The sequence below is a fragment of the Folsomia candida genome, unplaced genomic scaffold (genome assembly GCF_002217175.1).
Source record: "Folsomia candida strain VU population unplaced genomic scaffold, ASM221717v1 Fcan01_Sc015, whole genome shotgun sequence".
Classification (NCBI taxonomy): Eukaryota; Metazoa; Arthropoda; class Collembola; order Entomobryomorpha; family Isotomidae; genus Folsomia; species Folsomia candida.
Genome location: NW_019091207.1, coordinates 45,486 through 64,187, shown reverse-complemented (window position 1 = coordinate 64,187; position 18,702 = coordinate 45,486). Strand labels below are relative to the sequence as shown.

At 39.9% G+C, this 18,702-nt stretch overlaps 1 protein-coding gene across 2 annotated transcripts in view; it reads right to left on the bottom strand.

The window, feature by feature from the left end:
- The window catches only part of LOC110856191 (Ig-like and fibronectin type-III domain-containing protein 1), a 95,184-nt gene that overhangs the window by 34,105 nt on the left and 42,377 nt on the right, over nt 1-18,702 (bottom strand). For both annotated transcript variants that reach the window (XM_022104659.2, XM_035856891.1), the window contains one exon: nt 3,447-3,653. In XM_022104659.2, the coding sequence (XP_021960351.1) occupies nt 3,447-3,653 (207 nt within the window). The remainder of the gene's footprint in view (nt 1-3,446; nt 3,654-18,702) is intronic.

Here is an 18,702-nt window from a genome sequence, read left to right as displayed (position 1 = left end):
AGATGTGGTGACGTTGATACCTTTTCTTTCGTCAGTCCTAAAATATCAACTCCGTCTCTGTCTTTTACTTTCTCCCGCAAGCAGACCACCAAAGTCAACTCGGGGAATCCTGTCCATTTATAAATTCTGTCTCTCTCTCTCTCTCTTACGTAACTTGGTCATGAATTTGTAAACTATCAGCCCATCAAGTTTATTACTTTTGTATGAGAGTGAAAAAGGAGGAAGGTGAGCTGGTGGAAGAAAGCAGTGGCCGCGGAAGCGTGTGGACAATGTCCCCACGGTTATTCGATGTCCGCATCATCTCCCCATCTTATATAAACCCCTCCCTCCCCCCATCCTACAATGGCAATGTCCCCACCCACACCTTCCGCGGCCATTTCAATCTGATTATATGAATCCACCTCCTCTGCCTTCTCCCATCATCAAGATGATCATCATTCTTCATACGAAAGCAAATTGCATTCTAAATAAATTCCTCCCCTGGAAGATAAGTGGCCGCGGAAGCTCGGGTGGGAACAGAGGGACAATGTTCCTACGGTTATTCGATATCCCCATTATTTTATCAATGCTTTTGCGTTAATATAGTTCAAAATTTTGTCCCCATACATAAACCCCTCCCTCCAATGGCAATGTCCCCCTATGTCCCCACGGCTTCCGCGGCCCCTGCTGACGAGGCGACTAACTGATCCAAGATGTTTCATGGACATGACTTTTCCTCCTTTCAGTTCAAATGGTAACGTTCGTAACCTTGGCGCGTAGTTAGGAGTGGAGATGAAGATGAGAGGAGGACATGGGGTTGACAGATGTGTTTTATTTGGTGGGTCGGCGGATGGGGAGAGAAAATGTCTAAAAAATTGATATATGAGCTCAAAACCAAACCACAGAAGGAGCGGAGACATTTCATTTCCCGCTGACAAAATCGCTCCACTCGCCCACCGGAGGAGGAACGGGAAGCGAAAGACATCATGTCACAACCTAATGTATTATGATATAATACCAAGCTTTTATTTTAGAGAAAACCGGAGATTGAATATTAGTTAGGAATGGGGATACCTGCGTCAAACGAACAATGGAGGTCTCCTAAGGAATGCTCTCCGATTTTTGGGCAAACTAGTGTCAATCGGTCGCAAATTTGGTTAGTATGAAATTTGCGAAAGACACGATCTCCTAATGGGCACGTTTGGCAGAGATATTTACATCCGAAGAGGAGAAAACGCACCTTAAAGTCGACAAATTTTACACGTTCCAAATGTACTGCGTGTTTTCTCCTCTTCAGATGCAAAAATCTCTGCCAAACGTGCTCATTGGGAGATCGTGTCTTTCGCAAATTTCATATTAATCAAATTTGTGGCCGATTGACACTAATTTTCTCAAAATCTGAGAGCACACGCTGGGAGACCTCCCTTGTCAGTAACTAAGCATGCAAAACGAGACGACTCTACGATTTACTATCTGCGGGATGATGATGACACTGGGGGAGAAAGTAAGTAAAAGGAAATTCTCCGTACGGAAGAAAGTGAAAGGGCCCATTTATTTATTTCACTTTGTCCTTCAGGCAGCAGATGTGTCGTGTCGTCACAGGAAAAGTTACTACGTATAACGTATGAACGCATATTCACAAAAATTTGTATCATGCCGACTGAGAAAGATTGTACCATAAGAAGCTCACAATTGAAGCGATGATCAAATTTGAGCCAATCAAATCAACATAATGCGTATCTTCTTGGCGTAAATAATGCTACTTGTTCTGCATTGTGGCAATCGAACCTTATTTCAAGCACATGGATTTCCTAACGAGTTATATCGAAAAAATCATGCCAAGAATTATTAATCACGTGACTAAAATCACTCAAAAACTGAACTTTGTCGACGATATTTATCGTCGAAGGGGTCACTCAATGGAAAGATAAGTGCCATTTTATTCCTAATTTTTGGCTTCATTTTTTAATATAACTCGCCAGAAAATCCATGTGATTCCTAATTTTTGGCTTGATGTTTTTAATATATATAACTCGCTAAAAAATCCACGCGATTCCTATATTTTGGCTTAATTTTTTAATATAATTCGTTTGGTATAGCTTGAAAAAAAGGTTCCATTGTGAGTGAAAATATGTACATAAATAGCGTCCATGCTCTTGACTGATTTTGAGTGAATAAATATACAACCCTGTGACAGTTCCAATAAGCTTGTACGTATGTATTAGTATCAAAAATAGATAACGTCTTCATGACAAAATCCTTGACATTTTCATCCACAAATGACATCAATAGAGCAGCAGAAGGAGCAAATAGGGATGAGATGAGAGACCAGAGAGCAAGCAGAAAGCAGGGTTTTCTTTGGTACATACATGCATAAGCACTACTCGAAAAAACAATGCACCCGCACAGCTCGAAAAGATTTATGAGGCTAATGTTTCATCGAGTCTGTCTCCACTCGGGGGCTGCAGTGGAGAGGAAAAAATAAGTGAAACTGAACCAAACCAGGGATGGATGGCTGGCAAATAGATTATAGTTTTATGTAAAGTGAAGCACACGATTGCGTAAGAGAGAGCCAAATCCTGGGGGGATTTACGACAGGGGCCGCGGACAGAGGGACAATGTCCCCGCGGTTGTTCGACGTCCGTATCATCTCCCCATCTTATATAAACCCCTCCCTCCCCTATTAATGTCCCCATGGCTTCCGCGGCCACTGTCTGGGGCAGATACAAGGAGTAGTAAAGTGTCGTACATAAAGGGGAAATAAAAGAAGGATTAACATGTCCAACTTCTCCTTTCGATAAGAAGCTTCCGCAGACAAAAGTGAGATTTAATTTAAGTTCAATTTCAAGGTTTCTTCATCTCTTTTTTATTCGTGGATTGGATTCGGAGCGGTTTCAGACGTCGGTTTGACGACTTGATCTCGGGGAACGTTCAATTGATCGCGTAGTCGTAACTACATACGTGACAATTGAGGTCTCCCAGCGTATGCCCTCCGATTTTGGCCAAATTTGTGTAAATCGATCGCATATTTAATTAGTATGAAATTTGCAAAAGACGCGATCTCCCAATGGGCACGTTTGGCCAAGATATTTGCGTCCGAAGAGGAGAAAACGCGCAGTAAAGTCGACAAATTTTACACTTTCCAAATTTACTGAGCGTTTTCTCCTCTTCGGATGCAAATATCTCTGCCAAACGTGTCCATTGGGAGATCGTGTCTTTCGCAAATTTCATACTAATCAAACTTGTCATCGACTAATATCAATTTGGCAAAAATCGAAGAGCATACGCTGAGATACCTCGATTGTAAGTAGCTCATATATTAACGTATAGGGTGCTGAGATATAAGATTAGGCAATAAGTAGTAACTCAACCTTAAACAAATCTTGCCTGGTTATTTGCACGGCTCATTGCTTTCTCTATAAAGTATGTACATCTAATTTTTTTGATGACAGTTTTCTTTTACTCACCTTGGTCATGAATGATCCGAACTCTTTCATCCGAAGTGACGCGGACTTCTCCAGCCGTCAGAATTTTAGGGCCTGATTTTCCGTTTTCCCATTTTTTCCACACTACCGACGCTTCCCCCAATTCTCGAACGACACACGTCAAGGGCGCATTTTCCCCTTGAATTACGGCCACCGGACTTTGCATCGTGTCCTGGAAGTTGGGTTGGCCTGGAAGAGAAAGAAAAATAAATATCGTGATAATGATGATGATAAGATGTTGCTTATGTAATAAATATGATAAGATATTGTAGGAAGGAGGAGGAGTAGGAAAAGCAAAGAATTTTCGTTGCTCGTCAGTGGCCGCGGAAGCCGCGGGGACATTAACATTGTAGGATGGGGGAGCGACGGGTTTATATAAGATGGGCAGATGATGCGGACATCGAACAACCGTGGGGACATTGTCCCTCTGTCCACACGCTTCCGCGGCCACTGAATATGCACAGCACATTAGACCAAGTTCATTTAACGTAAATATAAAAGTAATGTGAAAAACAGATGGAGAATCATCAATTACTTGTGTCACGTCATTCCCTTTCACTCACCAGAAAGATTGTAAGCATTACGACGATGTTCGAATCAGTGGCCGCGGAAGTGTGGGGACAGAGGGACAATGTCCCCCCACGGTTATGAGATGTTCCTCATGTTATATGTACAAACCCTTCCCTCCCATATTCTACAATGTTAAGATGTCCCCATGGCTTCCGCGGCCACTGGTTCGAATGCATGTTGCAGCACATGGTGCATGAAATAACAAATTACTCGTGTAATGGATTACTTTGATGGAAAGAACGACAGAGAGGATGCATGGCCATTATGAATGGGTGTTCGGTCGGGTGGGGTGTTGTGGGCATTATTTTTAGTTAACCGGATTTTTGCCAGTCGTTTCCTTCCCACAAAATAAATAAAGATTTGAAAAATTGTGAAGTAAAAGCCGGGCGTGGTTATAAAGAATTTTATGATAATTATCATATTCTTTTTCTTATCACAAATACTTGTTACCAAATCCCGTGAGAATTAGGAAATATGTGGTTGTAATTATTATAAAAAATTGAATTTGATTTACAATTTTATGTAAGTGCCATTTTAAAATATGGAAAAAAAGATGCCAAAAATATGTTTAATACATTGGAGAAACGCTTCTCACAAAAAGTTGTGATTCACAATTATGTATACGTGCCATTTTAAAATGTGCTAAAAAATATACAAGTGTGCCATTTTTCTTAGATGAGGCTATAGTTACTACAGGAAAAAAAATCATCTAAGTAAGCAATCACTACGGTTTTGAAAAGCTTAATTTTTTCAGATCTAGGTCAATTTCCATCCGATTTGAATGAAATTAGTGTCCAGAGTTAATTATGGGAAATTAGAATTGAACTGCCGAACGGGAGGCTAAAATGTTGACCTGTTTCTGAGATATGCAACAAAAACACCATCAAAAATGTGTTTTTGGGAGATTAGAAAAAAATGAAGGCATATATGATAAATGTAAAAAAGTTGATAAATATTTTTTAGAAAAATATAAAATTAAAATACCCAAAATCGGTTTAAAACTGAGAAAGTTTTGATGGTGGTCAAAATATTACCTCTCCCACCACCACCAAGTTTAGTTGCTAAGGCCCACCAGAGTGATAATTACTAAATTACTAACAATGCGAATAAAAACTAATAAATAAAAGAGACCCAAAAAAGGAAAGCTTAGATGAGACTAAGAAGTGCGATAAATAGTATTTAATAAATTTCTTCTCCAGTGAAGGATATAGAATTTTAATATTTCCAGCATCAGCGCCCCATTTCATTCACTATCATATAAATATACAATAACTATCAAATTTCAAATATGATGTAGCGAAAAATATTAAAATCATTTGTTACTTGTTCTTGTCACTAAAAGATTATGAATGCTTGCAATTATACTTGATACAAAGTTAAGTTGATACATGATACATAGGTAACATACATGAACATGTTGCTTATGTACTTTAGTCAGTTTAAAATGAAATGGGGCGCTGATGCTGGAAATATTAAAATTCTATATCCTTCACTGGAGAAGAAATTTATTAAATACTTTTTATCGCACTTCTTAGTCTCATCTAAGCTTTCCTTTTTTGGGTCTCTTTTATAAATTATGTTAAAATTCATGCAAGTGTGCCATTTTAAAATATGTCAACAAACATACAAACAACGTATCGAATAGTACATTGCTGAAACCTTTCTCATAAAAAGTTGTGATTTACAATTTTATGCATGTAATTTTAAAACATGCAAATGTGCCACTTTAAAATGTACCAAAAAACATGCACCTCGCCATTTTGCAATATACCAAAAAAGTATACAAAAAAATATATTCAATACATTGCAAAAAAGAAACCTCGATACCGCCGCCCGACATGAATATGAAACAGGTCGGTCGGAAATTTATTGGACCAATTTTTCCTTCCTTCCTTTCACTCCTACATACATACGATTTGCCACTTTCACTCTACTTTTCCTGCCTAAACGCACGTCTCACGTCGTATGTAATCCATAGCCAATCCTTTCACAAAGTGGCCACGTCCCTGCCTGTCGGTGCCCCTTAGCTTAACAAAACCTTCGAGCACGTATCGGCTTCGAGTGCTTAAAGGGAAATTTAATTGTGCCTCGAGTCACGTAAAATCAGGCACAAATTCTATTAAATCCATCCCTCTTAAAGCTCTTTGATTTAATCGGAAGTAACAGAAACTCCAAGATAATGATCAACTTCTAAAATTATTGTAATGTAATGTCACCATTACACAGTAATTATTGCACCTGTCATACTTACAGTGGCCGCGGAAGGGTGTGGACTGAGGGACAAGGTCCTTATCAGCTGTCCATGTTGTACAGATTTCTCAAGTTACCGAACCTCTGTATAAACCCGTCCCTCCCCAATCCTACAATGTTAAGATGTCCCCACAGCTTCCGCGGCCACTGCTAATTATGCCCATTAGATGAAAATGTGCTCCAAATAGGATAATGATCAATGGCCGTGGAGGGGTGTGGACAGAGGGACAATGTGCCCCACGGTTATTCGATATTCCATCATCTCTCCATATTAATACAAACCCCTCCCTCCTTCCCTCATCCTACAATTTTAATTGTCCCCACCCCTTCCGCGGCCACTGCTGACTTGTACAAGATGTAAAATACGATCTAGATACATTTTTACCCAGAATTTATATTTATACATCGTGGTCTCGCTACACGTGGTCCTTTCACGAATCGTATTAATTGCATAATGTAACATGAAACATTTCCCAGTCCGACTTTTCGGCAAGGCTCAGATTTCATTTCCTTCTTCAAGATCCTTCAAGAATCCTGTATTCCTGGCAACATTGTTCTTTCGCCATTATTATTAATAGGATCGGCGGCTAGAAGGGAAGGAGATGAAGACATGAAGCCATGAAGAGAGAAAGCACATTTTCTTCGTATGTTTCCATTTCCAAGCAGTAAAGAAAGACGAGTGGAGAGAGAAAGCCAACTTATTAGCTTCTGCATTCTGCATACTCTTATTATTTCACTCTGCTCAGTGGCCGCGGAAGGTGTGGGGACATCTGGGGACATTGATACTTTAGCATGGAGGAGGGAGGGGGTTTTTTATATAAGATGGGGAGATGATGGGGACATCGAACAACCGTGGGGACATTGCCCCTCTGTCCAGACCCTTCCGCGGCCACTGCGTCTCCTGCCTCCCATGCCATCCGACCAAGTTACCATCATGATCATCATCCTTTAGAAGTGGTTTCTCCAAAGAAAAGGGAAAAGTATCTTCTTCTTCTCCTAATTCTACACGTTCCTTCTTGGATGGAAAAGATCTTATTTTCTGAAGAATCTTATTGCGCTCGCCGCGATCTAAATAGGCTGTGACATACACGCACGCAGGAAGGCAGTGATTATTCCCAGCCGTACACGAGCATATGTATGCATAATCAGAAGAAGTATATGTAAATATGTAGAAGAACATGTCTGTTTCAATTAGGGCATCCAGAATCGGAAAATTTTCAAAAACCGGTTTTCGATTTTTCCGATTTTGGAAAACTTTCGTAAAACCGGTTTTCGATTTTTCCGGTTTTTTAAATTTTTGTAAAACCGGTTTCGATTTTCTCCAAAACCGGTTTTAAACCGGTTTTCAAACCGGTTTTCTACAAAATTTTAAAAAATGTGTTAAATATAATGTGGTAAAATTTAAAATTGAACAAACTTTTGGCATTAATTTGGAGACAAATATTTCAGAACAATTGATTTTTGCATGAAAAACGAGAAATCACTAATATTTTGTAGTTCCAAAACAATTTTTATCAAAAATCGAAAACCGGTTTTCGAGTGTGATAAAACCGGTTTTTTGCAAAATCGTTTTTGCAGAAAATTATAAAACCGGTTTTCGGGTAAATCGAAAACCGGTTTTTAACCGGTTTTACAAAATCGGAAAAACCGGTTTTGGATGCCCTAGTTTCAATCTTATGTAACATGTTGAGTGAGTGGGAGAGATGGATGAATACAATTTTATGCTTATTGTCAATTTTAAACTGAAAGGATGGACATTGAAGGATATTGCTAAAAAAATAATGATGGGTTTTTATATAGCCAGAGTCATGGCTTATGTACTCGTCATGTTTGTCTGTCTGTCTGTCTAAATATCGATTATGTGCGTAAAACGGTACCGGACACTTCATCCTCCACATTTTATACCTCACAGTTCATCCCCACACAATTGAACTTTTCTTTTACGCGATTCACGAACACCTTTCATTTCAAGCCATACTGTTAAAAATCTGGTAGAGTCTCATAGATAGTCGGTGCTGCCAGCACCGTGCTGGTATTAATTTGGTAATAATTTCCTACCGGATTTGGTAGTAAATTGTTCCTGAGTGGTAAATTTTGCATTACCATAACATTGCTGAGCGGTAATTCCCGTTACTACCATGCAGTGTCGGTAGAGTCGCATATATACTCCGGTCGGTGATGATTTAATACCAGCTTTCTAAGAGTGCAGTTGTCATCGAACTGACATGAAATTTTAGAATATGCAAAATTATAAAGATGTGCAAAATGTATGGGGAAAAAATCCAGTGGAATCGTACTTACCCACCTGAATTACTGATAACAACCTGACTCGGGCTCTACACTCTGGGTTTTTAAAAAAATATCTCAGAAAATGAAACCCTTCCATGACGCTGTATTTATGTATGTACATTGGCTGGGGAAAGATCGTGCACTTATGTACGAAGGGATTGCACTGCTCGGCTTCTTTTTAGCTTAAATCACAAAGCAGATGTGATGCAAATGAGACTTCCAATTGGACTAAGTGCCCTCTTTGTGTCCATTGTGAGCAGAATTACTATCATCTTCTTACCAGTGAAAGTACAAGTATTATTATTATCATTTCTTTTCCAGCTCAAGTATCGCTGCATGGATAATATTCATCTTTATGTATGCTTCGTATCTAAGGAGGGATTTTTCTTTCTTTCTTTCTTGTTAATAAGCTCCCGAAAAAGGGAGAAGAAGGAATCAAACAGGCATAATTCCATCAAGGGGTTTTTTGCTCGGATGAAAGTGGAGGGATGAAAGTTGAGAGTGATTATGGGGCTGGGATGATAATGGGGGGATGAACGTATTGATAAGTATGTGCATATGTTCAAGTATTTGTAAGAGCTATTTTGAGATTATTTTGCTTTGTATTTTTAGTTTTCTTGGGAAGGTGGGGAATTTATAAAGTGGAGATTATTATTCTTATTTTAAAGATAAAGATATTAGTAACGGATAAAATTATTTCAAATATTTTTTGTTTAGCATATTCTCTCCAATTTTGGTTAAATTAGTGTCAATCGAGAATAAATTTAATTAGTATGAAATTTACGAAAGACATTATCTCCCAATGGGCACGTTTGGCAGAGATATTTGCATCCGAAGAGGAGAAAACGCGCCTTAAAGTTGACAATTCTTACACTTTCCAAATTTACTGCGCGTTTTCTTCTCTTCGGATGCAAATATCCCTGCCAAACGTGCCCATTGGGAGATCGTGTGTTTTGCAAATTTCATACTAAATTAAATTTGCGATCAATGGGCACTAATTTTCTCAAAATCTGAGAGCATACGCTTGGAGACTTCCTTTGTTAGTTGGCTTGAAGAGTAGATGAAAAAACTCGACGTTGACGAGTTAAGAACTAATTGATTCCGATAAGCGTCCGAGATCACTATTCTGCCCACGATTACAAGATTTTTGTACACAAATTGACATAAAATTTAATCCAAAAAATTGTAGAATGCTACAAAAAATGAGAATCATCCCGCTTAATTTTTTCCTTCTCATTACTATTTCAGTTGTCTTTCTCTCCCGCTTTCTCTTCTGTTTATCAGAGTGATCACATTCACTTATACCCTTCATCCCGGCAAGCCTCAAAGTGCAAACATTTATTTTTATTTTTACACCCACGCGACCATCGCGGTGGGCCGTAAAGCAATAAGTGCGGCGGAGAAAGTGGGAGAAAGCAATACGACGCAACCCCACTTTTCTCGCTTTATTCACCTATTACGCCCAAATGGAGACGTTTACTCAATTCAGATGGACCATAAATGGCTATCACGCTGTATTATGGAAGCCAATATCGCGACTCGCGACTTTTCTCGCTTCTCCCTACACAGATCTGAATCATGCAGTGGCCGCGGAAGGGGAGGGGGGACAGAGGGGCAATGTCCCCACGGTTGTTTGACGTCCCCATCATGTCTCCACGTTATACAAATCCCTCCCTCTCCCATCCTATAATGTCCCCACGGTTTCCGCGGCCACTGGCTGGATGCTTACATGTACTACACTTGGCGGATCCTCGAAAAACAGTGGCCGCGGAAGCGTAGTGACAAAGGTACAATGTCCCCACCGTAAATCGATGTCCGCATCATCTGCCCATCTTATACAAACCCCTCCCTGCCCCCTTCCTACAATGTTAATGTCCCCACATGTCCCCACAGCTTCCGCGGCCACTGGAATCAAGTTACACATTTCGTGGGAAAAATATCTCCGCGCTTTTTTTCCCAAAAAAACGGTGGCAACGGAGAAGCCATGGAAATACAAAACGTATCAAATTTTTCGCTTTCTCCGAATTTTCCATGAAACCAAAAACCGTCAAATGAAAGAGTTTTATCTAATTTGTATTTCAAATGTGATCTTTTTATTGTACCGTCAAATTATACTTTGCTTATCTGCACACAATGCGCGCTCACATTAAGTTAGCTGCCTTTCTCGCATCGTTTCTGGTCTGTTGTTGATATTTGGTAAGAAAACAAGAAGCTCGTATTTCATCCCACTAAAATTAGAGCCAGGCAGCAAGAAAATTTCCACTCAAAGAGAGCTCCGAGATCGTATAAAGATACATATTTATATGTATATATCTTATTCCTTTTATTCATTGGCCGCGGAAGCCTGGGGACATGGGGGGACATTAAAATTGTAGGATAGGGGAGGGAGGGGTTTATATAAGATGGCCAGATCGAATTCCTGTGGGGACATTGTCCCTCTGTCCACACCCTTCTTCCGCGGCCACTGCTTTCACTCCCATGTGGGGTCCCTGTTTCGGCTGCTTATTGCCTGTGCAAAACGACTCTGCCAAAACCAGAACAGTTGTTCCAGCTTATATTTGCAAGGAAAAGAGAAGAATGAAAAATATCAAATATGAAAATATTGCAGTTTTATCCCCTCCAAAGAAAAGAGTCCATTTATGTAGATGTATTACGCTCAGTGGAGGGGACGTCCATGTATTCCGTCAGCAAAAAGGTGGGTGGTATAAAATTCGGCGTTTTTTTGTACCCTTAGAAATCCGTTATTACCAATCGGTATTATTCATATGTGACTCTACTAAAGTGGTATTAATACCGTATAGTAATAGCTCAGTATTCAAGTTTTACCATATCCGCAGCAAATTTTTACGGATCGGTACAATTTTAATACCAGACGGTAGCAACTTTAATACTGAGGTATAAGTACCTGCCTGACTTTACCAAATTTCTAACACTGACGCCGTAATATATGAATGCTCCCTTAAGTGAAGTGGAGAAAGCCGCTGAATAGAAAGCCCCTACACACATGCATATTCGCACATTCACGCAAAAGGAGAGGTTTTCTTCCCATGAATTGTGAGCTATCTAGAGATATCACGAGATGAGTTATATGTAACACATTTAACATTCAAATTTCATCTGAATATGAATCTAGGATGAAGAAGAAATGAAACACATGCCCGACCAAGCACCCACCCACACTCGTCCTGTCCCACTTCAAATTCTGCCATTTCACCAAACCACCCGTCCAGTCATCCCTTCTTTATCTTTATCTTCATGCGGAAAATGGGCAAAAATTGGGCACTATCTAATACAATATGGAAGTAAGGTAGCTCCTTCTTATCGCGGAGAAAGTAGCGGTATTTCAGAGAAAACCTTATGTAGCACGTTTCTCAACTCCCACGGTTTGGCCATTAGTGTTTCGCCTTCCTTCCAATGTGTGCCTTTCTCCTCCCGCTGGGAAATAGTCGAATGGATAAAATCCACTCTGTATGTATGTATTTTTGGCATGGCGAAGAAGAACCAAACCACATTGCCTTAATTGATGTTTGCTATATAGACAATAAATAATTGTGCAATAAAATTGGCAAATATCTACGAATGCAAAAACGGGTCTATTTACTCTACTGTGAAGAATTTTTCTTTGAGGAGAAAGCAGATTAAAAATCGATGGGGAGAAAGGACACAAAGTATGAAATGTTCGTATGTCTCGCTTCACATGACGACCTTTGGGTGAATCAGTGGCCGCGGAGGATGGGTGTGGACAGGGGGGCAATGTCCCCACGGTTGTTCGATGTCGGCATCATCTGCCCATCTTATATAAACGCCTCCCTCCCCATCCTATAATTTTAATGTCCCCCAATGTCCCCACAGCTTCCGCGGCCACTAAACTCTACTACATACACTGCAGTCTTACATCACCTGCCTCCTTTTAATAGTTGTATAAACCCCTAACTATCATATCCTACAAGGAAACGTCCCCATGCCTTCTGCGACCACTGTCTCTGTCTAAATTGAGCAAATCATCTGCTCAACGTCAAGTGATGGATGCACAATAACACATAAATACATAAAAATTATTGCATCTTCTCTCCCCCCCGAATTCATTGCATAACATCATTTTCCAGCTTTTTCGAAGCCACTCGTTGGGAAAAAAGCCACACGAGCCGGCACCAAAACAATAACTCAGAGAACAATGCTCCTCCTCGTCGTATGCATTCATATGTTTAATAATATTTCAAATTCGGATGGGAGTCGTGCGGGTGGGTCGTTCCGTGCATTAGATTTTCTGCACGAGTGAAGTCAAAAACGTATTTTTCTTTCTTTCTTTTCCCTTTTGAAATACGGAGTCAGTTCGAGTCAACTTGGGTCTGGCAACACTCATCTTTTCCTTCTAAAGATAAATAATGTTCCCTGAAGAGTTTTATCTGGAAATCTGCACCTCCATTCCATTCATTCGTTCAGCGGTCCAAACAAAAATATCCATTCTGTCGTTTCTCAGAAGCCCGATTCGTTCGAGGGTTCGAGAGCGGAAGGAGAAGTTCAGAAGAGAAGGAAGTAGCCAGGCAGATAAGGAAATGGTATGTACAGATGCAGATATGGAATGATCACTACTGCTGGTTTGAGATCGTTCTTTCTATTTGTTGGGTGAATTTTGTTAGGAGAGAGAAGCGGCCGCGGAAGGAGTGGGGACATCGGGGTTCACTACTGGTTTAAGATCGTTCTTTCTATTTGGTCGGTGAATTGTGTTACTCGAGTTCAGTTGTCGTGGGGACGTTAACATTGTAGGATAGGGAAGGATGGGTTTACATTGGGAGATGATAGGGACATCGATTAACCGTGGGGATATTGTCGAGACTTCCGCGGCCACTGCTTAAATCTTAGGACAGGCAAGGCACGCGAAAACAAAATGTTTAAAGCTATGTATCTTTTTACTGTTTACAAATCTTGTATTCGATTTGGCTACTGAATTTTGTTACAATTACACAATTTTGTTTTATTACTCAAGTCCAGTGGCCGCGGAAGGTATGGGGGCATTGACGTTGTAGGATAGGGGAGGGAGGGGTTTATATAAGATGGGCAGATGATGTGGACATCGAACAATCGTGGGAACTTTGTCCCACTCTTCCGCACCCTTCCGCGGCCACTGCTCAAGTTTTAAGAAGAAAGGAAACAAAATGTTTAAAGCTATGTATCCATTTACTCTTTACAAATCTTGTATTCATGTCGCTTAGCATAAATAGGATACACGCGCTTATTTATTTGTGTAAACATATGTACTTTCACCTATTCAGGTCAGGTCAGGTAGAATTAGGTTGAGAAGTAATTTTAAAATTAATATTTACTTTGCCATTAGGAGAGGGACGCGGAATTAGGAACTTTGTGTCATGAGAATGGGTGACTGAGTCTAAAAGCCAAATTACCAAATCCTCTAATCTACTGGTATGCCGGACTGACTGCGGAACTCACTTTTCCTTTGCTCTCTTTCTCTCTGTCCGTGTGACACACTATTTCATAGTATTTCTGTCTGTGTCTCCCGAATAACTTGTGTGACATGCACGTCGGGAGATGATGAAATACATACCCGCATAAAATAAAATAAATCTGAAATTAAGTTACTTTAGTTGCAATGATGGAAATGGAAGGCATGTGGGTTTTTCGGGGCTGCTGGTGGTGGTGGAATTGATATTTATGAAAGGGCGAAACCCCTTAATGGGAACGTGTCGTCTGTCTGTCCGTCCGTCCGTCCGTCTGTGTATATCCTTGATGGCTTTGAAACGGATGCGAATTTGGAAATGCGGTTTTCACCAAGTTAAAAAAAATCAAAAAATTCGCCTGGTTTTCACAAGTTAAAAAAAATCAAAAAATTCGCCTGGTTTTCACAAGTTTCTAATTTTTGCGGAGGAGTTAAATTCGAAAATGGGCGTTCCCCTCTGTGCTACGGGGTGTGGCGACTCTTCCGTCTCAGGGGGATTGTGAGATCTTATGAAAATCTGAGAAAATTTATGCAATAATCCTGAACAACGGATGGGTTTCACCCTTTCGCTACATTTCGTTTGCAACAATTTCTTTATCCTCAAATGGAAAGTTTATAGCTACAAATTCGTTACAAACACGCCATGTACGATCAATAATGAAGAGTTGAGCAAATAAAGCACAAAGAATAAATATCTTTGTCAATTACGCAACATATGAAACTCTACCTAGAAATGTGATGATGCCAAACTTTGCAAATTCCCAAATGATTAAGAAACATGTCAATATCTCAAAATCAAAGGGCGAGGTTACATAAATTACGTATTGCGCATTCGAAATCAAGATTCTATAACAAAACCGAATTTTAATTCAGTGCGCGCTCATCAGACAAAGGAAGAAGAAGAAGACGGCAGAAGCGTGTTTGCCAGGCCGTGGTTTTGGGTGGGATGAGCTGTTGAGAGAAATTCTCCCAGCTTTCTATTTATACTTGACTTTAGGAAACGACGGAATTGACATTTTCCCTCCGACTCCACTTATTGTTAAATATCTTGCGGTTCCCAAGTATTCCAGTGACTTTGTTGTCGGAGGAGAGACCCAGGTTCAATAGCTTAATGAAAATGTCGATCCGTCCTGGTGCTTGAGAAATAAGGAGTCGGAGTCATCGTCTTGTAAGAAGAGAGGAACTTGAACAAGAAATTTACATATGAGAAGGCGAAATCATGCAGAACTAGGATAAGTCACCCGACTAAAAATTTGTACGGGTTTCCTGTAGAAATTAGGCCCGATTTTTTTTGCAGAAATTTTGGCTTTTTTTGCAGAAAAACTTTATACAGGTGCAAAACTAGGATAAGTCACCCGACTAAAAATTTGAACGGGTTGCGTGTAGAAATTAATCCCGATTTTTTTCCAGAAATTTGGTCAGATTTTTTCGCAGAAAAACTTTATGCAGAGCGATTTTTGCAGAAAACTGTGTACAATTATTCACACACGGTTCTGCAGAATATTAGACCCATAGAAATTTTCTGTATGCAAAAAAAAATATGCAGAATACATAAATATTCATACAGCCTTTATAAAATTTCTGCAGAATTCTTCACACAGATTTCTACTCGGGCAAGTCGGTATAAATATTTTTGTAGGCATTGTCAGATATGCAACGACCTTTCGTAAGAACATGCAATCCTCTGTTTTTTAATCTCGACCCGTGCAACAAACAGTTGAGTAATTAACACATTTTAACGAACTGCAGGAATTCTTAGAGAGAAAGCAGACCGTGGAGTTGCAAACCACAACACGATAAGTACGAATTATATATGTTATTATTTTATTCTTCTTTTATTACCGACCCGCCCGCCAACAATTCGGTGTTCCCGACATAATTAATTTCTACAAAGTCGCACAAACGAAAGTCTGTCACAACCTAGTTTACTTTCACCACCTGCGAAAGCCAAGAAGTCGACATTCTTCTATATATAGCGTCCCGTCTTATATATTTTTGACCATATCGACCCCTTAAAACCAAGCCAACCAGCCACGGGGACACCACGACTATGAAAAGTGGCCGCGGAAGCCGTGGGGACATGTAGGGACATTAACATTGTCGGATAAGGGTGGGAGTGATTTATATAAGATGGGGAGATTATTAGGACATTGAACAACCGTGGGGACATTGTCCCTCTGTCCACACCCTTCCGCGGCCAATGAGTCGACGACTATGAATAATTTTCATTATTGTTTTACTACCCACCTCTTAACCAACTACCTGGCTCACTCAATAAATGGGGGAAGGGAAACCCAACTTTCACCACCACCAACACTGCTATTAGCTCTTCATCCACTAAACCAACTTTCTCCGAAAAAGTTTTATGCAAATTCCTAAATCTCATCAGTCACTTGGTCCAATTTTGCTAAGTGAGTTGAGTGAGTGAGTTGAGTCGTACTCCTGCAGTGCGATTGCAGCACAATTATGCATTATTTTTACACCAGATAATTTGTATGCGTTCTTTCTGCTCGTATTGATCTTATAATAAAATGAGGGGCTGCGTTGTAATGGGAACGAATCGTAAAAATTTGCTGCCCTTTTCAGACGACGAGACATGCAAGTAAGTAGAACTCCTTTATAATCAGAGGATGGATATGTATTTAGGAAAAATAGCTGATAAGTCTATTTAATATATAGGAAAAAATACCAAAATATTTACGAAATATGTACAAAAAAATTAGAAATTTCACAAAAATGTGTATTTCGGAGTATGATACTTTGGATTTTTTGTACTTGAGCATTTCTTTGAGCTAAAACTTTCGTCTCGTATCTTTGAAATATTTGCAAAATATATGTACGTATTTTTGAAAAAATCTGTAAAATATTTACGAATTTTTCACATAAAAGCGACAATATTTATGTCTGAACACCTAGAAATGTGTAATGTTATGTAAACATATTTTGAAAATTTTGTGATTTATACGAGTTAATGGACACACCCACAAAGTTTTATTGTCGGTCATCATAAAATGAAAAAAAACTGAAAATCCATACATATCCACACCCTATTCATAAAATCTAATAGCGATGTTGGGGTCTCAAAACTTTCGTGCCATTTATTGCCCTCATATTCAAAGGAAATGACTGTTTCTCATTTGCATTTCGGATCTAGAAATGGTGTTGGACTGTAACACTTCCGGCTGCTTTGGAGGCCGGTGTAGTAACCTTAACACAATACCCGAACCAAATTGAACAACCGAGTGCATTACATTACATTACTTACGACGGCCGGATAAATGATGGATGCTCGTTTTTGAGAAAGGTGGGTGAAAGTAGTTCGGACTGAAATAAGGGTGTGGTCACTTTTCTTATTCATTCCGAGCTAAATTTCGTATGTGCCAGGGACGACGAGGGTGAAATGACTTTGGAACGATATCGTGGTGCGCGATAAGACTTTATGTGTACCCGCTTTTGACTTGGAAACCCAAATTAATGCGGTTGTAGTGTTTCTTAGACGTATGCTGGGAGAAGAATTGTTGCTACACATTTACGTAGAATGGTGCTACACACTTGGAAGCAGTGGCCGCGGAAGGTGTGGGGACATTGCCATTGTAGGATGGGGGGAGGGACGGGTTTATATAAGATGGGGAGATGATGCGGACATCGAACAACCATGAGGACATTGCCCCTCTGTCCACACCCTTCTTCCGCGGCCACTGCACATACTTGGAAGGAAATGAAATTGCGTAACAACACCACCACCACCTCCTCATGAGGCAGGGGTCGATTGAATCCTTATACACCCGGACAAATAATAGATGACATGAGACCGATAAGCAAAAGGTATAAGTTAGTCGACCCAAAATAATCCATACCACGAATGCATGCATGGACAGTCAACTAGTCAAACCTGTGCGTGTCTCACGAAATAAACAGCCCCCCAACTTTTCACTGGTCCAATTCCAATTTACTCTGAGTGAGTGAGTATGCACAGGTAGAGGGAAAAGTTGGGAAAGTTGTGTGCCAAAGTCGCCGTGATGATGATGATGAGGAAGAATTTGGAGATACAGAAAATCCAATAATCTTTGTGACAGTTTGTGTACATATTTTGAGGTGAATGTGTGGTTGCTTCAGTTGAATATGCATATTTAGTGGGGGAGAAAGTTAATCGATTAATGCAGAAGTACAATAATGCCTTGGAATCAGTGGCCGCGGAAGCCGTGGGACATTAACATTGTAGGATAGGGGAGGGACGGGTTTATATAAGATGGGCAGATGATGCGGACATCGAATAACCGTGGGGACATTGTCCCTCAGCTTCCGCGGCCCCTGTCTGTGACGTCTGTTTATAGTACAACTGTCTGTTTACGTTCAGACCGAGTGGCTCTTTAATATTTATGGAGAAAGCTACAGTAGCAGTAATTACGCTTAATAAATGTGTGTGTACCACATGGAAAATTCCATTCCGATTATAACCGAAAATGTGTTTACATGTTAATTCCACTAGAAACGAGGTTCTAATTAATTATAAAACCAAATATCAAAAGTAACAATAAGTCATGGGAAAAGTTTATGGAATTCTTGTGTCTGTGGTGTGGTTCTGAACGAATATTTATACATTTACATTTGCATATCTCTATCCAACAGAGGCTGGAAAATAGAGTTATTTTACGCGTGTGATAATCTACGTGT